Here is a 24300-nt window from a genome sequence, read left to right as displayed (position 1 = left end):
TTTAAATTTTTGCCTCGTTCTGGAAGGCAGCAAATGAGATAACCCAAAAGTAATAGTGACAGGTAAGTAGGAGGATGAAGCAGAACGACAATACTACATAGCAGGTCTGCCTTTGCTATAATTAAGTATTACGCGTTTTGTTTTTAAGTCCCATTACTTTTGTTTAAACTTGATTCTAATGGTGGAATGTTAAGTAAATTTTTTGGACTTTTTATTCATTTCATTATATTAACTGCGTTTCATTAATCTTTTCATCAATCTTTTCCAAGCGACTTGTATGGTATGTCAATATCCGTTTGAGAAATAACCCACGTTTACCACGTGTCCCAAATGACGTTCGATGATCTTTGACCAGGACCATGTACCAATAGGCCTGAAAAACAGAAGCTAAGTCCAACCTCTTTCAGATTCAGTAGGATGGAGGACCGACCTTGTTGTGTCGCATTTTGAAGCCCTAAAATTATGCACATATGTAGTTATTGGCATTTTAGTGGAGCCAGAGGTCTGATCATTGTTACATAGAGACAAGTATGGGAGAAAAGTTTTTTTACAGAATGTCATATGACCAGGATGACCTGTGACCTTGATTTCACGAATAGGCCTGTAAATCAGTAACCACAAGTGCTACATCCTTCATATTTCTTGAGATTGGAGACCTTATGGTGCCACATCGTTAACCTCATTAATTATGCAAATAACTATTTCTAGGCTAGCCAATAGCGCTACAGGTCTGACTTTTTGCACACAGGTATAAGCATTGGGGCAAATATTTTTGACAAATATCATGTGACCAGGATTACCTTTGACTTCCATTTCACAAACATTTATTTATTTTGTACAAAATAGTAAACAAAACAATAGAAAATTAGACAAACACGGATTAACAATAGCACATATAAAAAACTCACGATCAAAACCTACATGCTCATGAATAACGCAGAAAAGTCATAAGATTTATTTTCACTGTGGTCCAAAAACACCACACGACCTCAAATGTCGACAGTGAACAAAACACACGCAAAATTTACAATTAACAGAGAAACAACGTAATTCATTTTTGGATCTTATCTTGCGACAAGAACACCGAGTAAATAGTTTTTTACTTTTCATTTAAAGGCACAATTCTAAACAACATTCCTGATGTTACATGGTAAATTATTCTAGAGTTGTATGTTGCATAATGAAACCCATTTTGAGAGACGTTAGCTCCAAATGGTATATAGACAGACAAATTTTCATGTCGAAAGTTATAATTATGAAAATTTGTCTTATGAGTACAGTTGAAGACAAACAAGACGGTCCTTGGCCATGAATTACCTTATACATTAACGTTACTTTTAAATATGAAATCCTTTGTTCAACTGGAAGCCAGCCTAAATTCTCAAAATGAGTGACATCAATTACAGCAAGTGACTATTCACTGAACAATATTCAAATGTACTTCAAAGGAGCAAATATACATCCTTCAAGCGCATTACTTGCTTGTAAACTTGTAAAATCATTTATTATTTACGGTAGCCCTAAAATATACAAAGTTAGTTATACATTAATGCATCATTCACACGTTGGCTGACGAAAACACCCCATAGTGATTGTTTACTGTTCCTTATTCATTTTCTAAGTCGTTTGGTTGAATATTGTGGTACGATCACTTAATTTTACCATGTATCGAATGGCGGTTTCCTCTTAAGGTAAAGTGCGACGAATTCGGACGCGCACGCGCTTTAGAACGTTTCTGCGCAGATTTAAGTCCAGCCTGCCGCAAATGGGTTATTTTGTAGCGCATGTATTTAACATCACCTGTCATTGTTGAAATTGCGCTTTTACCTAATTTTTTGACCCAGTCTCTTAGAAATACATGTGACCTATAACATTGTCAAATTTTGACCCCCTAGGAAGCTGGTTTTTATTCAATATGAGCGAAAAAGTAACATTTCTCTCCAATTTACAAGGCGCATATTACCCATTCACCTGGAGATATTGTAAAAAGTAGCGTGGTGACACCCTTTTATTAAAAGTGTAAACTAAATGGTATTATGTCAGGATTTTATTCGCAAAGTTTGGTCAAAATGACACCATTCAAAGCGACAGGAAGAAAGTTCGAAAATTATGTAGTTATATAATTTCGATATCGTCATTCAGTAATCGATCCTTATCTTAAAATTTCTTTACAAACATCATGAAAACTATACATTCGAAAGATATGGATCTTAAGTTTTGGTATTTATTAAAATTAACTCATTTACTATGCATTTTATAATTGCTGTCTTTAGTTTAAGTGAATTATATCATGTTTATTTATTTCTAACGTCGCCATTTTAACGTCTGTTTCCATCGAAACGAGCTTGGTGACCCCCATTTTGTATTTCATTTTTGCACTTGCACAACTTCCAAGAATATTTGTGCAAAGTTTCAAGAAAATGACACCACAATCTAATTTTGACGTAATTCGTAGTACTTCACCATAAGGCGAGAATTTGCCAGACTTGCGGCGTACATGTTCAATAGGCTAGTTGTTTACCAACCGAGTGGGACTATATGCATCGGCGCAGGTCTGAGTTCAAGTAAGTTCTTGGAGTGTCAACACAAGCCAAACGACGCATAGGCCATTCCATGAAGGAATTTGCGATCGCTTTGCTTACATGCAGTATGACTAAAAATGTCATTTACACACCATAACTTCTTTCGCATATCCGCGAATTTAGTTTGTTGGTGGTAAAAATATTATCAAATATAAAATATCTGTTTCTGTTCTCTTTTACTCTTATTTGTATCGTAATTTATTCAAATTCGCAGGGTAACTTCTGTGTGCGTTTGCCGGTCATCTTTTTTATTCTTTGTATTTCTTTATCTAAGTCAAGGTGCATAGAAAGAGACACAGGAAACAAGTTTGATGAACTGCCCTTCATAATAGATCATAGTATTTGACTGATGTTAGCGTCTCCAATCATCAACGTCACTTCTCCCTGGTACTTTGTCGGGTGAACATTTTCGGTTTTTACATTGCTTTGTGAAATGACCTTTCCTCCGCAGTTTGTGCAGTGAAAGTCTTGGGCAGGACAGTCACAGGCAGGATGAAATTGACCGCCACACCTGTAGCATATTTTGTATTGATTATACCGTTGACTTGGAGATGCAGGATATGACGTCTCAAACTTTGGAGCTGTTGCATCGCGTGTGGCTTGAGACGTGTTGCGCTGTTGTCTACCATCAGTTATCGGTAGAGCAAAGTTACGTTTAAACGTCTGTAGCTCTTCGGGTCCCAGGTGGTGTTCAACAACATCGTACATTAGCCGATACGTGTCTCGTAGTGACGATTTTTCTCCGAACATTGTTCTGATTGCGTTGTCCAGATTTACCTCACGATTACTTGATTCTAATGTTTCGCATGTCTGGTGAATCGTTGTTCCTTCGTACAATTTTGTCATGTCCGGCATCGGATAGGGTTCACCCAGGACGCTGTTCAGATATAATGCATAGTACATACAACTCTGCCACTGTGCATAGGCCTGGAAACAATGTTTCTGTCTACACACGGATGATTCGTCTCTTTTCGCCTGCTGGCCAGCCGAGGGATTTTCTAAATATCCTTTGTGGAAGCAACGAAGCAATGCATGCAGTTCACTGTCAAACACTTTCGGGTTTGCATTATTAATCCAGTAAATGGTAACCGCTATCGGAAGTCGCAATTGATGATCATTTAACTGATCATCTAATTTCTGCATGTTCACTTTAAGAGTTTTGGAAATGACCGCTTTTTTTACTGAATCGTTTGCTGATTGAACGTCACCTAGACATGGTAATGTATGACACTCCTCATTCTTGAGTGTTATTATTGAAGGTACATGGTAGCATTCGCCATCTTTTCGAATGTATTCAGTTACTCTGACTGGGTTAGCCTCTGAGCTTCCTCCATCAATTTCCTCTTTCAACAGTATACCATACAGAGTTTTCCTTATATTGAGCGAGGATTTGTTGCAGCTTGGTTGATCAACATTTTCATTTGTAGCTCTCGTGATTAGCCGTTTGTTAGTAATCACATTAATTATACTGGGTGTCAACTTTCTATGTCGATAACGTTCAGTACAGCTGTCAGGTAAATGTTGCATCTTAGGTTTTGTTGAACCACCTGCAAGACATTCAAGAAACTTCGATCCTTCCTTTACGTCATATATTTCTAGAGCATTCTTTAACATGCGATCATGTAATCGAATATCTCACATTTGACATCAGCGATGCTTCTGCCGGACAACCAGTTTAGTGTATTTATTATCTTCTCATCTTCACCACAACATTCTGGTAATATATATCTGTGATAAAAGGTTTCAAACATGCAACCTGGAATGTAGTCATTTCCAACAAGAATTGCAAAGAGAGGCATGAGCTCCTTTTCAACGCGGAACATTCTCAGCAGTTTTTCGAGATGGTAGATTTTTGTCTTCAGAACAGCACTATCTGTATCTGGCCTATCTGGAGTGTTGTCACGCCACTGAAGCCAAGAAATTGGTATATACCCGGATGTGATGTCGAAGATGAAAAAATCACTGTCTGCACCGATAACGGGGCACTTCAATTCATTAGCGAGTGCTACGATATCATTGTCGGCTTCGAAATCACATACAGTATAAGGTATATCTTTCTTGATCATAGTTTGAATAAATACCTCATGAGTAAAAAGTGGAATCAGCCCTTGATCGAACTTTTTGCCTTTGTGGCTATTCAAAGATATTATGAGCTTCCTTTTCGCACGACCCATAATCTTGTGCATCTTGGCGTCCCCCTGGTCGTTTGCTCCATCGAGGAGAACATACGGTTTTATTCTGCATTCCTCTAGTACTTCAAAAAACTTCATGCACTCATCCTGATACTCTCGGTAGTTGCCACCATGCATGCAGTCAATATTCTTGTCCTGGTCAAGGTATAGGTGGTAAGCGAGGCTATTGCCATCGATCACGACTTTCGTGTTGTGTAACTCATAATCATCCACTAGCGAGTCACTGTTGTTTCTGATGAAGGTAGTCAGACGCTCAACTCCCATATTGGCAACCTGTTTGGTAGAAACCGATGAAAATTTTAGCATGGTTGTTACATTGTGTTTGTTGCAAGCTGCAAAGTGAACATAAAAGTTCTGTACATCGTTTAGAGGACATATGAAGAACATTGGATTGATTAGCAAGGACAAAGAACAAAAGTGAAGGATATTGAAGACGAATGGAAAACCTGACTAAGGAGCGAAACAGTATTTTGTTGACGTGCTAGTGTGCAGGACAACATTTCCTAGAAATGATAGGCAAGGGAAAGTGATATTACTTTTACTGGAGAATAGCATGACATGTAGTATTGCCTGAATACATGGGTTTATGTGCCCGAGAACAGGTGACACTTTGCCTGACGCAAGGAGGGCAAATTGTCTCCTGCTGCGAGGGTACATAAACCCAGGTATTCCGACAATATTGTGTGCGATGATACTTGTTTTATTGTAATTTAAATGGGGCGGATTCGAGGCTGTGCTTGATATCGTGGGAACGAGGCTACCCTGGAGTGTTCATTGTTAGCTTTGACCCTCGAGCGTCAAAGAAAATCGACGTTGCTCCTCCAAACACAAACTTTGGCGGACTTTGGCTTGCAGCCTGTCAACTTGTATTAAAGTAGTTGACCTTGATCCCCAAACACTGTGTGTCTGTCTCTTATTGTACTTGGGCCTCAGCCCAAGTACATTTGTTTTTATTCCGTGGGAAAAAACTCTGTAAGGTATAACCATTTCTGGCTGAGACCAGGGAGGGCAAAATATCTTGGCTTCATCTTTCTTGGCATAATAAATGGCGTAATGATGTTAACTGAATGGAAGTGCTGCTCTCAGCCAGTCTTGAATAAGTGAGATGTGAATATTAATGCTTCTCTATCTGAGTTTTTGCCACAAAATCTTCTGAATATAATCAAAATGTGCATCGAAATGCAACAATTAATGCACCCTCCGTTTCCTAGGCGATGGCACGACCCTTGCTACACCCAATGGACGAGCCAAAGTGGGAGGGGTAATTTCAGTTTGGTCGAACAAGAGGGCTCGAGACCAGAATTTAACATTTAAACTTGAAACATGTTTAATCGCTGACAAGATATGGACTAGTGTTAATCAAAGTAAAAGTGTGAAAAGGAACGGTTTTATATCCCGGACACAATGAAAAACATTACGACTGGAAACTGTACCCCCAGTTGAGAATAGTAATGCCCACAGCGATGGAGAACACTTATCCTTGAGCTGAGAAAACCAGACCATCATTTCGAAATAGAGCTGCAGATTCGAGAAGCTCGTTCAAAATAGCTAGGTACACCCCATAAAGGGTAGTTTCGAGTTTTGAGGGCAAATTTCGCCTCCTTCATATAGAAATCGTACGTTTGTTTTTCCAGGAGAACACACCATTTGACACAAAATTTGCATGTAAAGGGGTCCCCAGTAAGCACGTGGTCAAATCTGGCATAAGAAACAATATGAAATGTTGGGTAAAGCCAGTCCAAAATAAACTGATTTGAACTTTTGTGTTTTGTAATTTATACCACTGCAGTAACATTACCTTTTTTTGACAACATCACACAATGTAATACGTTTTGAAACTGAATACTCCGACGTATTCTGTGTCTCCTTTGCTAAAAAATACGGTATGCCGATTACCATGCAAGGAGATGATGAAGTCAAGACAGATTTGTAGTGCGTTTGGTCCTGGATGGTGCACAAAGTTTTGTCAAGGTAGCTTGTGTTTTTATTTCCAAAATGGGAGAGATTAGGGTCGATCTAAACGAAGGCCAAAGAATGTTATGATACTCTAAGCGAGCTGAACTCTAACGCTAATGGTTGGATAATTTGGAGGATGTCTAGAATGTTCTCGTCTCATTAAGATTATTTGGCGGTCAGTATTGAATTTCAACTGCGTCACAAGTTTGCGAAATGAGTATTCCGTCGAACGGTCAACGAACGATAGAAATCTGGAGACATGGCACATCGCATTTTTATTTTAGTATTTTATATTTTACAAAAGATTTAAGAAGCAATGATTTTGTCGAAAATTCTGAAAAAAATATAGGAAGATTTGATCGCGAACACATTTTCACTTGGGCTCAACTAGCCCTGCGTACGATGCTGTGTATTCCGCTACAGCTAATCGCCCCGCTCACCACAGCCCTGTAAAAACCCGTACGTAGGGTCGGTGACTTCAAATCCATTTTGGGACTTGACGTAAAAAGCCAAATTACTGCCGAAATTCAGCATTCTTGGGCCCAAGTCGTATCCCAGCCTACCTCAGCTACTCGATCGCTTCCAAAAATGACAGTCTTTTATTCACTTCTCATAAATAACCGTCGATGTCGGCAACTCTCTCGCTAGCCCTACGTACGATGCTGTGTGTACGTGTTAGCTGTAGCACATAGCATCGTACGCAGGGCTAGGGGTCAACATTGGGTCGCAGCCATGTTGCCTCAAAACTTATTTCTGTCTGCACTCGAAACTCAAAAATGTCGGATATGAACCTGAAAAATCGATGCAATTTTGTCAAACTTCGGTGAAATTTCAGCCTATAGACAAAATTTCATTTAGGTAAGGTAAATTTACTGAAATTTGATCGACAAATAATCCTGAGCTTGAACGTGACAGCTCGCCTTGTCCGGGAAGTCAAGCATCCAGCTGCCCATACACAGTTGCCCATATGGCCAGGTTTATGAGATTGTTTTCAAGTGACGGCGGCAGACCGTACGGGGCTCTGGATATGAACCTACCGCCGGTGTAGCTGTAATAACTGTTGCGTTGTTTTTAGTGCCCACGGACGAAGTCCTGGGGGAGTTATAGGTTTGGTCATGTCAGTCCGTCCGTCCGTCCGTTCACGCAGATATCTCAGACATGCCCTGGTCAATTTCTTTCAAACTTTGCACAAGAATAGTACCCAACCCCATACAGATGCACGTCGATTTGTTTCACAATGCGATCGAATTTGGCCGTGTTAGAGGACTTTTTAGTTTACACCTCCATAGACTCCCATGTATAAGGCAGTTCTCCATAGACTCCCATGTATAAGGCCAAGAAAAATAAAAATTTAGGTTCTCGTCGTATTCATATTGCCTAAAGGATGCAGTGACACAGTTTTTGTCCCCACGGATAAAGTCCAGGGGGCTTATAGATCGGGTCATATCCGTCAGTGAGTCCATCAGTGAGTCCATCTGTTCACGCAGATATCTCAGACATTTTGACAAAATATCATGTGACCTTGGTGACCTTTGACCTCAAATATACATTATTGTCCATAACTCAGTAACCACAAGTGCTAAACCTTTCATATTTGGTATGATGGGACACCTTATGACGCCACATATTGTAGCCCATTAATTATGCGCATATCTAATTTTGAGCGAGCCAATAGAGCTGGAGGTCTGATTTTTGATATATAGGGATAAGTTAACAATATAATTTGTTTGACAAAACGTCACGTGACTTCAATGACCTTTGACCTCAAATATACATATTTGCCAACAACTCAGTAACCACAAGTGCTACACCCTTCATATTTGGTATGATAGGACACCTTATGACACCATATATTGTACCTCATTAATTATGCACATATCTTATTTTGAGCGAGCCAATAGAGGTAGAGGTGTGATTTTTGGTATATAGAAATAACTTAGCAATACAATTATTTTGACAAAATGTCACGTGACCTCAATGAACTTTGACCTCAAATATATATATATTTGTCCACAACTCAGTAACCACAAGTGCTACACCCTTCATATTTGGTATGATGGGACACCTTATGACACTACATATTGTACCTCATTAATTATGCGCATATCTAATTCTGAGCAAGCCAATAGAGCTGGATGTCCGATTTTTGGTATATAGGGATAACTATAGGGTAGAAATCTAAATATGCCCATCTAAATATAAGACATCTACCATCGAGAACAAAAGAAATTTGCTGTAATTTGAATATTTAAGGAGTTTAAGCAATTTCCACTATAAATAAAGAACCCCTGCCTAAAACTCCACAAAAGTTGCTAGACATATTTTGCCGTTGTCATGCAATTGCTTCGTTTAATAACCAGTTAATCAAATGCCTAATTGACAGGAGGAAATTCAAAACCATATTTGAATAGTAGTATATATTGTCCTCAAAATTACTCTATCACGGCCCAAGTACTCATTGCCTTCAGCAATACTGCCTTGTTATTGTTATTATTACTTTGTTATTGTTGTTGTTTAGTGCTAGAGTAGCCAACAGTTAAATTTTTGTATATTTTATTATATCCCTCTTCACAATTAACAATAACATTTAGTTATATGCAGCACATTGTCAAACAATTTTACTAATTTCGACCAGCATCAAACAGATTTTAAAGAAAGTCAAAATAGGAGTGTGCGCATGAATATTTTACATCTAGTGTTAAGGCGATACCGAAGAATTCAAGGCGCGCGTTGGTTGCTATTGCTGGCAACGTTCCAAACGCGCACTTTTGCACGTGCAAAATCTTACCGTTCCGTTGTTTTCTATGGATTTTCGACTCCTGGTATTTTGAAAATGCTCAAAATCTTTCAACACTCTCAATTGTAAACCAATTTAGGTCACTTTTGGTAGGATTATTAAAGTTTTACATGAGAATATAAATAAGCAGGCGTTTCTAAAAATTCCGGACCGTTTATGAGATATCGCCGTAAAAACCTTCAAAATTTCACAAAATGACACAGTAGATATTTTTCTGTTCAAAAATCGTTTGTACTTGTACTAATAATTTAATCCATACTAAGGGCTCTTAACAGGTATCTCATATGTTACATTGTGAAATTTTGGAAAATTTTGTGCAAATTTGTAGGAGCTGAAACGTTTTAAAGTAGAGCTGTGAAAATTTGTATATGTGTGACGTCACTGACCAATCGCGCGACAAACCTGCTTATTTTGGAATTGTATGGTTCTGTGAATCTTTATTATGCAAAGAAAACCATGAAAACTTTGCATTTTGATTGATTTTGGAAAATACCCTTATAAACCGTTGCTTAGCAATTTGAATCCTTCGGTATCGCCTTAAGCGTCTACCTTGACGTCGGAAACGTCGAAGGGCTTCGGCGGACCGGGTAACTATGGAAACCGGTCCGTACACACGACCCGCTAAATGTTCCTATTTAAATCAGTGCACTGATTAGCACTCGCATATAATAAAGGACAGTACGTCATGCTGTCAAAATCCATTATAGAATAGTTTGAAGGGTACAATTATCATATCGGGTTTTTGATGGAGAGCTGTGTTAATTGTGAAGGAAATCGTACTGCATACATGTTGTCTATTTACACCTGTATACATTGTGTCGAGGAGATGGGGAAAACGGTTACATAACTTTTGTTAATGTCTAGTTTTGGCCTCCTGCTAAGATTAAGTCAGTCCTTGTCAAAATACTTGGTCGTAGCAGTGTATCTTCAAGACTACGAATACATAATCAGCCAAGTATGGAGACACATTATATAGTTCATTCTCGCATGTTTCGCAAATCTAAATTTGTAAATGCATGACTTCCGGTGAGTTTCCGATAATTTCATAGAATAATTTTATTGTTCGTCTCAAGGTCAGCGAATATGACTGACACGGTTTTAATGAAATACACATAAATAGGGATAATATGAAGTCTGACATGATGAATAAACTATCCAAGCAAGGACCAGGGTTTAAGAATTGCAATTAATTCCCGCTTTTGAAACTTAAGGATGACTTTTTATTTTTTTTTAATTAAATGTTAGTGAAAGCCACATAAACTGTCTACATTTTTCACAGCATAAATAATGATGGTTTGTTGGCCTCTTTCTCATAAATAAAGATTAGTTTTGCTCCGTATTTATCGTCATTTTTTCCTATGACGCCATAAATAATAGGGAAGTCCAAAGTTTTCACCTATTACGCCATAGTTATTGCTTCCGAGAATTCATCCCTGGTGTAAACTTTCATTCACACTTGTTCTGGTCGTAAAGTGAAGAATCTGTCGAAAGGTGTGACTAGAGAAGCACGTTACAGTAATTACCAAAGTATTCAAAATGTACAGGTGAAAATGTGACTTGTAGCTGTCCAAAAAGTAAAAGTTTAAAGTTCAAGGACCAGTTTTAATACACTGATCCAAACTATGTTTCATGTTACGTGCCTAAGAGACAGCAGTTCAATTATTCCCTAAGTGTGCATATGTGTGAATAGAGATGACCGACATGTCAATAGTGATGACCGAATTTCTACAGCAGAGGAACATTGCAATAGCTATGCTTTCAAAATATGCAAAGTGTGTGCACCTATTTGTTTATGGTAGTTGATAAATGTTTCCTTCTTACGTGTAGACTATGAAGTTAAGGTTAAACCCTCTTCAATCCGAAACAATTTATTTTGAGTTTTGCACGATATCATGCCACTAGAAAGAACCCAACAAAATCAATCGTTGCACAAACAATACAATTTTTACCTAATGTACTTCACGAGCTTCAAAATGAGTTCCAAAAGGAAAAATTACATTTTGGCAAAGTTTAAAACATGACATGAAAGTGGTATTGTCAGTTTCGAAAGATTAAATTTGAACAGTTACTGAACACAATTCCAAAAGGCTTTTGAACAAGAGACGAATAGGTTACCGGATTTGGATGAGAAAAAAAAACACCTCAATATAGCCTTCACTTACGTTAACGTCTTCTCTATAATTTCGTTTTGTAGATCTCCCCTTTCAAGACATATGACGTGAAAGATAGGCCATTTGCGGGTCGACTACAATTTGACAACATGTACGTATTTTATGTCTCCAAGGAAGACAAAAGATCTATACACAAATAGGTGTTTGCATTCTTCATCTTTTCAAATTTGCGAATTACTGGTGTATGAATCATCTTCACGTCGATGAAAGCGGCTAGCTTCTTTGTGCAGTGTGATTCACGAAATGCTTAGGTATGTTAGTACTTGTACAGGGCAAAGGTTGATTTTTGAACCTTTCTTCGCCTGGACTGGAATGCGGCCTTGGGGGTATGTGGACACTGAAATATGCACCGATGCCAGCAAGCTGTCACACGGAGAGTAATAATGGCACCTACAGTGTTTAGCTAAAAGGTCAGTTGAGTTCGATACGTCCATCTTTACTGAGCTTTACAAAAAGACTGAAAATGTTTTTCTTGAAGGCCGGGCCGTGAGCTCTTGGAGACGGTCTCTGTTTATTAGTATTTTATAAACTATTTGATCGAGCACCTGACAACAACATCGCAATTTCGGAGTGTAAGACGGGAATGGAAACGGTTTTTACAAACGATTTCTACAAAGTTTGAGTCAATTATTTCCTGATGATGTAAAAACGTGACGGACAAAATCTGTCGATGATGCTAATCCCGAGCTAATATCGTCATGTCGAAGAAAATTTACCATATATGAACAAGTAAGAACCACATTTTGAGGAACGGAGAACATTCGCCTTTAACTGAAACGCGACGGACCGTGTACATTTTGCCACCTTTCTCACCAAATTACTCTTCAACAATTTAACGATCAATTATCAGGAAATGTTAAAGATTTACGCTGCACTCTTTGAGTTTTGTCAGACTGGTGTTTACGTATAGTTTTCCATTTAACAGAAGCGTATTTAAGTTTAGACATAACAATGGTAATGTGCAACAATTTAGGACATGATCATTATTAATACAATGAGTATTGCCTCATACTAATCCCAATAGCTCTTCTAATCACGCTGATCACGTGATCGCAAAACTTTAATCTTTTATCGATAATGACATCGAGATCTCGCATACTATTGGCTCTAATCAACCTATGGGTATCGACTCTCTATGGGAATAAAAGAACATTACTTTTCAATGAAACTGTAGGGACCTTGCACTTGATAGGATTAATACTCAACAACCCATTGTCAGACGATCTGGCGTTTGTTTTAAAGTTTAAGCGCAATTAATTACGTTTGCAAGAAGGCATAAAATCACCTTTGGACAAGTTAGCCAGATTAAACTGTGCGCTTTTTTTACGATTTTATGTACAATTGATGACACATTCATTTACATTTGAAATTGTAGTCTTCGTATAATTAACACCAAGATGATTGGTTCATGCTAATGATGTGAAAGGTCGCTATCTCAAGAGTGTGCTAAAGTTCAGATACATTAAACTAAATTTGGAATAGATTGAACCAAGAATCACGAAGGCTGAAAAGGACATGCTTCGATACAATTGTATTTTATTTACTAGTGTTAAGGTTTCTATTCGGTTATTATATTATTTGCAATCATTTACTAATGTTTGCTAATATTGAAAGATTATATTATAACATCTATTTTGTCGACATACCTGACCTGTGCTACCCCATTCACAATGTAGGGACCTAATATGTTATGTTTGGCAGTTGTCTGTACAGTGTTTAAAATATTTGGTTTTGTTTGTTTGTTTATTTTAATTTAAAAACACGATACTTGTTTTTTTCATAAACATTCGGTGCATTCTTTGCATTCTCAAATTGAAGACATATTGCGTCCCCTTCTACAAGTACATGAAGAATACATACAGCACCTCAATGTATTCTTTGTGTAGAAGCATGGTCCTAGTACAAAATGAGGCAGGCAGGCTGGTGGGTTTAACCGGTTCAAATGCACTTTGTCCTTTTGTGTGTAACAGAACCTTTTAATCGTGAGCACTTTTTTCGCAACGGTTTCATTTAACACGATTGGAACTAATTTGGGATAATTGGATGGTGAAGTAAGGTCGTTTTAACCTGCAAAAGTAAGCTCATCTGTTTTTCATTTTAAGTTACACACTTGCTTTTATGAGTAATTTGTAATATTGCAACATTCAACTATGTGGCACCTAACACTTTTGAGAAATTTGAAAATTTGAAGATCAAATTATCCCAAATTAGTTGCAATCGTGTTATTTGTTTTTCTGGCGATGACAAACTGGCCTTTTCTTCGCTTTTTACCCTTCATGTAACCTTAAGCCCGAAGGTTATCAGACCCTTTGTTTTGAAATGTTTGTATCATGCTCATTCCATTTTTCTTGTAACAGTCCCGGGAAACCCTGGATTTGTGTCGGATCGACTCCTGTACATCTGCTATAGAGACCATTTCGATGGGAGCATCCGGCCCAACGGCTCTTGGCTACTATCTTGTCTAGGCCCGAGTTAAAGTGCCACTGGAACTTTCCTCTTTTGTAACAAAATTTTGAATCCTGATCCTATTTCCTGGTTACATTTATTTGTTGGACGATGACAATCTATACTCTTGTGGTCCCATTCACCGCAATAAGAGCATGTTATGCTCCCCTCTTTTTCGTTAATATGACCATAAGATGGCCGCTCTGACCTTTCTGTTGAAAATATTTGCGGCTCTTTCGACGAAGGCTTCTGGTAGGATTTGCGAGAAACGTCCAAGAGCTGGTAGTCGTGATTCAACTTCCGTATAGTAGATTGCAAACAACTTCATCATCTGATCGAATATTTCGAAATCATTAGGAAGTATATATCTACGAATCCAGTCTGTTTGCTATGGTAAATCGAGTTTTATAAGCGTAAAGAAGGTTTAAGATATTTCGGATACAACCTAGTCATGTCTGGTTTAGGGGAAAAGGTCTTGTATTTCACAGTTCAATTTGTGGCTATATATTCTCATGTTTTCAGCCTCTCTTCGATTGACATTTCCTATGGCATCACGACTCGTAAAATCCTGTAACTTATCAATGCCGAAGTGCATACACAATACGGTGTTTTCGATCGGGTTTAAACTCATAATGTACTACCCATTCACATAGCGGAGAAGCCACAGACAAAACAGTTCGGCCAAGTCCCCAATCTCAAAAAGATTCGTACACTCACTATCACACATGAAAGCGATGAATACATGGCAACAATCGACTTTCTTAAATATTGTAGAAACGTACTGGGTATTCACAACTATCGATAAATGAAAATATAGGTTTTAATATTAGAAACATACGACAACCTCGGAATAATCAACTGAATGTGTTTTATTGTAAATCGCGATGTCATATTTAGCAGTCGACAGCTCCCTCCAGTTCTGTAACTTTAAAGAGGCTCAGTAGTTTGAAACGTTCGCATTTTACGATTATGGTTTTAATTTAAGCATAATCTTGATAATTTTTGAATGCAGAAAACAATAGTCTTACTAGCATGCCAGGTTACGGAGTGTGTCTGGTATTTGTTAAAGTATTTCTCTCACCCTGCATATATCATTTGCTTTTAGAGCTAGTAACATACTACTAAACAACTGTCAAAGTTATGGATGTCAGAGAGACGAAATCAATGATTTAAGCATAACAAGGCACTAACAGTTTCCGAGGTATATTTTCCCCAAAGTTAATTTAGGTAAACTATTCACTCTACAGCACACCTTAAAGTTTAGAGTCCGTAGTATACTCGACTGGCTTTGCACTGTTACTATGCCAGTAAGAGCTTACGCTTGTATTCTATGTCTGCTAGACTTTTGTACCCTTATATACCTATGTAAGAAAAATAATTGAAAACACGACTGGAACCAATTTGAGATAATTGGATGGTGAAGTAATATTTGTTTAATCTGGAAATGTAAGCCCATCTGTATTTCGTTTTAAGTTATACACTCGTTTTGTAACATTCAGCTAAAGGGCACAAAATATGAAGATCCAATTATCCTAAATTAGTTACAATCGTGTTTGAAACAAAATACTCACAGCTATATAAACCACAGATTTCACTTAACAACCAATGAGGATTTAGGTTTCGTGTTTAAATTTTAGAAACTTACCTTAATCGACTGATTAATTTTCATACAATATCCGGCGAAATTTTCGTTACAACTGAGACGACGCGTTCTGTCCACTTTCAATTTAAATTCTTACAAGCGATCAAGAGAACTGGATGGTCTACCTCGTTGCTGAGACTTATATAGATCTGTTGTCAATTTAACAATGCCTATTGTAAGCAAGCACATTGTTGTAAACTTTGTATTTCCCCGTACATCATTAAAACCCCAGTGTAGTGTATGTGATTCGGTAATATCTAAATTTAGCCGCATGCCCATGTTTAATTATTCTTCCCTTGTCAAAAGAAGTGCTAATTTCACCAAACTTTTGATTTTAGATCTCGTCAAGATCGTATATGCGATATGATCAACTATTCAAATAGCTATAAATAGATGTTTATGTGCGTTAGTACGATGAAAACATTACCTTGCAGGTTAAGAACATCAAACATCTACACAAACTTTTACATTGCCGTTGTCTCGCACATTTCAAACATCGTTGCAGTATTTCCGTCAAGCAAATTGTCAAATAATCATTGTGTAATTTTTTACTTGACTGGCAGGAGTAAAATGAAGTACAATTAGGAGAGGTTAAATAGTCTGCCATGAAAAACTAATGTGTTTTGGGTTCTTGACAACGTCGTACAATGCAAGCTCGGTGCACCACCCTCGCCATTCTGTCGTTCGATGAAAGTACAAACGTATTTTATGAATGACGCGGTCGTTGGGTGCAGCTTGTAGGTGTATGTCACAATAATGGCTTGTGATCATCGTTGACTTATTAAAATGTAGGGCCAGGAGATTCGCAGTGTACGGTCGTCCCATAGATCTGAATCATTTTTAATATTTCTGTTGTATTTTGAGAAGTTGTTAGGTAAGGTTTTTCACTTTGAGCGGCTTTCATCACAGGTTACGCCCATGACGGGAAGGTCCCGGTTTTTTTTTTTTCAGAAAATTGTTTGTCATTGATTCCTAGAATTCACGGTAAATACCAGCTTTCACTTTACACTTACGCCGACTTTAAAGTCCAGCATTTGTCGATTATCTCCATCAGAGACGCAACCTACTTATTGTCGAAGTATTTGTAATTTTTATCATTATATGTTATACATTTATATGTATACATAATGTATATTATATATATTATCATAATATATGTATTTATATGTTATACATTATATGTTCGATACCTTGGTCTCTGGACAGTTGTAAAGTCTTTCATGTTCAATATACGGGAATGGATAACACCTTTGCATTTGTGTTATCAAAACTGGAGACCATTTGGCTTATGTTACTTTTAGCGTTTCGTTTCAGATCTACGTACAATGTTTATTTCAGATGAAAATCATCTAAAACACGAACGCTTTAGAATTTTTCTTCATGGTTTTTGCTAAAGGGTCCGCAACTATTTTCTTTTTTTATCTAAGAATATAGATAGGGTCACCGGCGTGTACATATTTTCTTTGTAAGATAAGCGATTTCACGTGTACAATACATATCAGCTCCACTGTCTGTGTTGACGCCATAGGACATTTAAGTTTCAATTGTGTAAAAAATGCGTCGCAAAAATAATTTTTCTCCATAAACTTTTAAAACATGCTCATAAAAACTGTGGACCGGCAAAGAGTTCAAAGATTTCAAGAATCTTAAAGTGTTTTCATTTTGGCTGCATGTAATTGTCAAACAATTGGCGGAACAGAAAACTAACCAATTCCTATACAGAGATTGTAGCGCAGCATGGACAATTATAACCTAGCTAGGGAGTCTGACCATAAGCCACAACATTGCTCGTTCTTAATGGTCAATTAGTTTGCACCAAACTTTGTGAGAAAAGCGTCAATAATTTTTCATACCAGGTGATATGAAATAATAGCCGAAAAAATAAACCTTCTAACTTGAAACGTACAGACATCATGCAAATAATGGACAATTGAAAACAGTCACACTCACAGTAAGTCCAAAAACTTATTGAATCTCCATGTAGAAAATCAAGAACGTAACAGTGATATATATTTTCGGAGCTAATTATACTAAACAGATCCAACAAATATGTATTTATATGAATCAATAGTCACATTTGGACGTGGTCATATTGTTCTAAGAAGGAACATTATTGATGGCATTTAGAATAATTTTCACGACTCGTGAAAGTGTGTACAAGCTTTTCAAAAGGTCAATGACACCTATACAGAATTGTTGCAAAATCTGAAAATTGAATGACCAGAAACAATTATTATGTGTTTTTAACGTCGATCCACCCATTAAGTTTGTTTTTACAATCACAATGGCAGATTTTTACTGACCAAAGGGATTTTCAGCAACTGTTGATGGTAATAGTCCTGTCAATATGGCTTTTGTCCCTTCTCATATGGCACCCCCTTTCCATGGGGTGGACGATACTAACCTTCTCTGGACTGGCGTGATTTATGGCTCTGATGGAATCCTGGATGTCCATGTCGATCAATTAGTCGATGAGATCTTGGCCTCAAGCGATCGTCCCTTGAGAAGGACTGTGAAACACTAGGCTGGTCTCTAACTGTACGAGAGTGCACCGTCCAGTGTCCTCGACTCGATGACTTAGCCCATGATGAAGCACTTTGTTTCCTTTGTGAGTGGTGGGTAACCGTCCGGTATAACACGTTTACGTGGCCGTGCATTTATACTAGTTCACATGTCATTGTGCACGTGTAAAACATGCACAGCCCATCGGAAGAAACATGTGCGAAGTCACATAATTGGTTGAGTTCGGTAATCCAAGTACATACATCCCAGATGCAAAAAGTTTAATGGTCAAGTAGGAGCATACAATTCTGAAATTTAGGCTGACATCAACCCGGGACATCAACCGCTTCGCGTCGTTTAAGGGATGTTCAGATGTAGAGGGACCTGCACCGCTCACTCGTTGCGTATGTTAAATATTGTATGACTAACTCGGCAATGTCCATGATCTCAACCTCGGACTTCGTCCTCCTCTGATATCACGGAAATCGCCTCAGCAGCCATAGCTACTTACATTATGTAAGTAATGACGGGCGGGTTTTGAATATTTGTGTTAAACTCTTTGTATTTTTGGACAAATTGTTGAGTTCTTATAGGCCAGTCAATTATTATTCTGGCCCACTGCGCACAGTGAAAATGTAAGACCCATTGTATTTCCAAATGTATTTTAATTAATCATACTGCACCCGTGTTAAGTTGTCAATCTACCCCTGTATAAACACTGTGTTGAGGCCAGGGGAAAGCGGTCGCTTAACTTTTGTTATCGTCTAATTTTGGCCTCCTGCTCGCATTTCATCAGTCCTTGCCAAAATAATTGATGCTAGCAGTGTAACTTCGAGACCACGAATACATAAAATTTCAAGTTCAGCCAAAGATGGAGACACACGGTTCATTTTTGCATTTTCGCAAATCTTTTAGATACACGACTTCCGATGTCTCTGATAAATTTCAAATAATAATTTTACTGTTCGACTCACGGTCAGCGAAAATATCCAACAAGGTTTAATGAAATACACTTAAATAGGTATCATATGAAGTCCGACATGAAAATTAACAGGCAAAGGCAGGACCAGTGTGTCAGAATTGCAATGAATTCCGACTTTAAATCAAAATCATACCCGTAGTTTTTAATGAAATGATAGTGAAAGCTATTGGGCTGTTTACGTCTTTCACGCATAAATAATCATCGTTTGTTGGTGTCTTTCCCATGTAAATTGCTTTACGTTTGCTCCCTATGTATCGTCATTTTTCTGTTACGCCAGACTCAGTTTTCATAAATAATAGGAAAGTTCCAAGTCTCCACTTATTGTGCCACAGTCATGGCTTACGAGAATTCACTGCCGGTGTGATCTTTCATTTCACACTTGTTCTGGACGTAAAGTGCAGACTCTGTCGACAGACCGACGAGAGAAGGACCGTACAGTATTTCCCAAAGCATTCAAATATGTAGATGAAAATGTGACATGTAGCTGTCAAATGAGTACGAGTTTAAAGTTCAAGGACCAATTTTTATACGCTGATGCAAACCACGTGTCATGTTACGTGTCTCAGAGACAGCAGTTTAATTATACTTTAAGTGGGCATATGTGTGAATAGTGATGACAATCGCGATGACTGAATTTCTACAGCAGAGGAACATGACAATAGCTGTTTTCCAAATATTCAACGTGTGTGCATGATGCCTATTAGGTGTCCGACAACTTCAAAGTTATAGAACAAATCTTATAATATTACCATGCTCTGCCCGTCGCATTTTGATTGGTCGAGCTGAACCACGTGACTGACCACAAATACACAGTAATGGTTTGTTTGTAACATGCCCGTGAATATGAATAATAAGATTAACAACTCAAAGTATCGTAACTTTACAGCTCAAACGTAAATCATAATCAATCACAAAATAAAATGGAGCACTTGTAGGTCAAGTTCGGGGTCAAGTTGAGATACTTTTTTCTGAAAACATCTCCGGATTTGCCAATTTTTTACAGCGCGCGTGACAGTGCGTCGCGTATTGCTCAGTTTCTGGGGCCCAGTTGTCGTTCGCTCCGGAAATTTTCACAAATTTTGACGGTTTTCTTGGGTTCGCTGATAATATAATGGAAATAACAGACGCCGCTCTGACCATTAACGTTTATTTATGGGCGCGGGCTCGAGGAAAGCCAAAAATTAACGGGCGAGGCTTGCCTCGCCCGTTAATTTTTGGCTTTCGTTTCGCCCTTGCCCATAAATAAACGTCAATGGTCAGCGCGTCGTCCGTTATTTCTATAATACAATGATTTTATTAGCATTGCACATTTTATGTCCTGGAGACGGCATCCTTAGCACAACAATACCTTCTGTGTCTGTGTTGTCTGGAATGCCGAAGGCATGACGGCGAGTGCCGAGGCACAGGGCGCCAGCCGTGGCCGGTCCAGTGTTAATGCAGTGACGAAACTGGAAGATGCCGCAAACAACTGTCGACAGTTTAAAGGTGAGTCTGAAGTCATAAAACGTATATGAGTTACCGCGATTCCTCTTTTCTATATGAACCAAAGTTCTTTTTTCCGTGACAAACGTAATCAATCATTATATCGTCACTCAATTCACCACACTACATAGTTGAGTCGGTAAAATTATAAAGCAACTTGAACAGGCCCCTACATGTAAAGTTTCGCTTGGCATCTTTCTGTCCCCCCTGATATGACAAACGTACAAACAGTGCACTCCCGAATATTTCCACAAGTCTTGCTCGACGATAAATGACTCAAAAACTTAAACGTAAATATCTGTTACATTCTTTCGTTTTATCTAAACGAACATACGTCATCCTTTGTATATGTAATGAGTTAGTGGAAAAGGGCGTACATCTTCACAGGCAGACTGCGCAGTATTTCGTGATCACATGAATGCATTCTTGTTCAGCCAGTCGCTTTGTTTCGTTGAGGCTACAACCTGACAACGGACAATATTATTGTTTGATTTGTCTGTATAGCTTGGCCTAAGTCGCGTTGTTCATATCAGAAGTATCCTTCAAGCAAGAGACAACGCTTGACGCCATGTCTGTACTGTACTTCCTTGACGACACAACCGAGGCGACCCAGTATTGAAGTCGGGCGGCGTGCGTATATTCTAGCTAAGTACGGCAACATTCTTTCGATATTGAGTGAGTGAGAGAGAAATGTTAGTTCGAAGATCCACTGTTTTGTATTGCTGCGATTGATGAAACGCAATAGTTTGTAGTCGTGTTACAAGCACGGTTAGCATGATAAGCTACAAACCTGAGTATCGGGGATAAAAAAATTCGACCGGGAAAGATATTCCAAAGCCGAGTGGGTATGTCAACTACTCAAATTGCTAAAGCTTTTCACAGAATTATCCTTAAACAGGAACTTAACCTATAAAAGCCGCATTATCGTAAATCTATGCAAATGTCAAAAAAGCAACGCTACTGATCGAATGTGCCGTGTTTGGTCCCAAAATCCCATGATTTTGACATGTTTTAGGCGTTCATTGTATTTGAATCTTGCATATGATGTCTGTGAATATATTGCGACTATAAAACTTGAGTTGAAAATAAACTGAAAAAATGTTCCGCTTTTTGTCGGAGAACGCATATGTTTCAAAACCAGTTCCTTGTACGACTATTTGACACCTCTTTGCATATGTCCACAGTTTGTGGAGGATATGTCACGAAATTGCCCATCATGGTTATTCAAATTTCTCATACGGTCAAATCGATGCTATCAGAATTCGAAAACTCCCGCCGAGTGCATGGAAATGGCTGCGTCATCAGTAATCCCCTATTGTGCGTCCACGGTCATGTAATTTCCCGTTTAAAGTCACGAACAGACTAAGTCCCTAAACTCTTTGTTTGTTTCATGCCGTTTGATCCTGTCAGAGTTTAATCATGTGCCCCAGGGCGAGATCTAAGGTTAAATGACATTACTGTACAAAGATTGTAAAAGAAAGACAATTCCATAATGTGATTACTGTCATGTAGCTTTGACAGCGAGTTTATATTACGAATCAAATATTTCTGTCTTCAAAAACTTTCTATCATACGCGATTTCTTTTTACTTTCGTTTTATTCCATGTATGATATGGTATAACGGTCATAGGTAATATTATAAATATAAATTATCATGGACGCATGAAAAAAGGATAAATCCATTTGAAAATGGTTCTCAAAAAAAAAACTAACTTATGCAAAATCAGTTCATTTAAATAATGGAAAAAAATAACTGCTGTTGATAAGATCTACCATAGAGATATAACAATCTACAGCACAGAGGGCTGGTCATCGCTGGTCGAATGGCTTCAGAAGAACCTTGTGTTTTAGTCGATGTTTTGTAAATGAATTTGAAAACGGCTTCGCATACATTGTTTTAAGTTATTCTGTTCTCGTCAATGCCAATTAAAATATTGAGACTTGTTTCAAGTCTGAGTGTTTGCATATACACAAATTAGCGGACTATATATTTTTCCGTGATTACTCAGCATGGGCTCACTATTGGAATGCTATGTGTGATTGTCTACGTCACATCCCTCCACTGCCTCCAGCCAAAAGTGAAAATAGACTCACTGAAAACGTCATCTAGTTGTGGAGAACTAATTCGGCCAGTGTTATACGACCCAGGTAAACAGGTTGTTCGATTACGGGGAAGTAGGGCAAACCAATAATTAATGATTACTTCAGGCTGGGGTAATAATTCGGTAAAATATTTACCACTAGAATACATGCTTCTAAAAATTTCACCTGACATCCTTGTCGAGATGTTTTATGGTTAGCAGCCTTGACTGGGATGCTGTCAACGATGTGATATCATGGTGAAACTCACTTGTATGAATACTTGAGCTGTTTTGGTATCGCTGTCACATCTGTCCTTGTGCTTTTCTGTCTGTGGGCGCTATATCTCAAGAAGTACAATGGTTCATCGGATCAGAATCAAACTTGTGTACAGGTTCTATTAGGGATTGGCAAGAAGCGGTTCACGATAACGTAAATTTTTTTAACTGAAAGAACTCGACGTCAATTGATGATACAATGATATGCATTAAGGGAAAGCTCCACTTCCCTATACTTGGTTATCATATCACTGCTTATCAAAATAAGCAGTTTCGTAATTTAAATTGTGCTTCAGGTGGCCACGAAAATATGCCAAACGATCCTACGTACCAGAGTTCTGACCTCAGCGTCGATAGAAATCAAACAAGCGTGGCGGTCGCCACGACAGGCATTTGCCTAAATGCAAGCAAATCGTCACTGATGCACTCGTTCTATGGCAGTGAAGATTTGTTTGCATTTAGTCGAATGCCTGTGGTCGCCACTCTCTCCGTACAATGCATGTACAATTTACACGGGACGTTCTCGGTTTTACTGTACCAGAGCTAAACATCGTGGATTCAGCCTTTTTACTTGTCAATTACCGATGAATGATGGTTCTGAAATCTCACAAGCCCCTGTCTTAAATTATAGGGCAATCAAAAGTAATCAAAGTTTTTTCGGATCTCGGGTCACCACTGTGTGCGTCGATAAATCAAACATGGCTGCCGTCATAAGGGGAAAATTTGAATCCTACAGAGATCGTTTTCATTTCAATCAAAACGGAATATTCACCCTGAATATTAGCAGTGGTTGTTGGTCGAACCATATCAGGAGAAAGTACCATGTTGTATTTCTTAATCCAGCCAGGAAAAGTCACTGCAATTTTTCCATCGTCGACTGTGTCAATAACTCTTGCCACGGACCACCGGCAAGCCTCGTCAACTGCCTCGACCATTTACCCCGCTGACATGTAAGAGTGGCCATACTGATTTAATATAGGTTTCTGGCTAGCAACTCATGTGATTTATCGGTGATATCACAGGATCGAGCACCACAGCTTTTGGAAGTAAAAACGAGCACACATTTGCCGTTGGTAGCTTTTGCATGAATAAGTAGACTTCGTTCAAGTCGGTGAATTTAAAAAAAAATAAAATCATTTATAATAGTTTCTCTTGTGTCTCTCCTATTTCGTACAAACCTATCCGGAATTTG

The 24300-nt window shown here is 38.3% G+C and overlaps 1 protein-coding gene across 3 annotated transcripts; it reads right to left on the bottom strand.

Moving 5' to 3' along the window:
- Positions 1-3192: 3192 nt before the first annotated feature.
- On the bottom strand, positions 3193-18373 carry LOC139148723 (single-strand DNA endonuclease ASTE1-like). Of its 3 annotated transcripts, none has more exons than XR_011555983.1 (2): positions 15789-15896; positions 3193-5047 (listed from the first exon to the last, which is right to left on the bottom strand). XR_011555983.1 is itself a non-coding variant. In XM_070720197.1 (2 exons), exons 1-2 carry the CDS (start codon positions 18238-18240, stop codon positions 4190-4192), a joined length of 909 nt encoding a protein of 302 aa, XP_070576298.1. In that variant the 5' UTR covers positions 18241-18373; the 3' UTR covers positions 3193-4189. The 3 variants fall into 3 exon arrangements, 1 of the variants encoding a protein (XP_070576298.1); XR_011555984.1 differs by lacking the exon at positions 15789-15896 and adding an exon at positions 11690-11767; XM_070720197.1 differs by lacking the exon at positions 15789-15896 and adding an exon at positions 18190-18373.
- Positions 18374-24300: the final 5927 nt, after the last annotated feature.

Source organism: Ptychodera flava, chromosome 13, assembly GCF_041260155.1.
Source record: "Ptychodera flava strain L36383 chromosome 13, AS_Pfla_20210202, whole genome shotgun sequence".
NCBI lineage: Eukaryota > Metazoa > Hemichordata > Enteropneusta > Ptychoderidae > Ptychodera > Ptychodera flava.
The sequence above is the reverse complement of the archived record's forward strand: the minus strand, read 5'-3'. Positions and strand labels throughout refer to the sequence as shown.

Coding starts and splice junctions, on each gene's coding strand:
- LOC139148723 (XM_070720197.1), bottom strand. CDS start 18,240: ATGGACATCCAGGATTCCATCAGAGCCATAAATCACGCCAGTCCAGAG. Junction 5,048..18,189: donor ATCACGCCAGTCCAGAGAAG/GTTAGTATCGTC, acceptor TCTACCAAACAG/GTTGCCAATATGGGAGTTGA.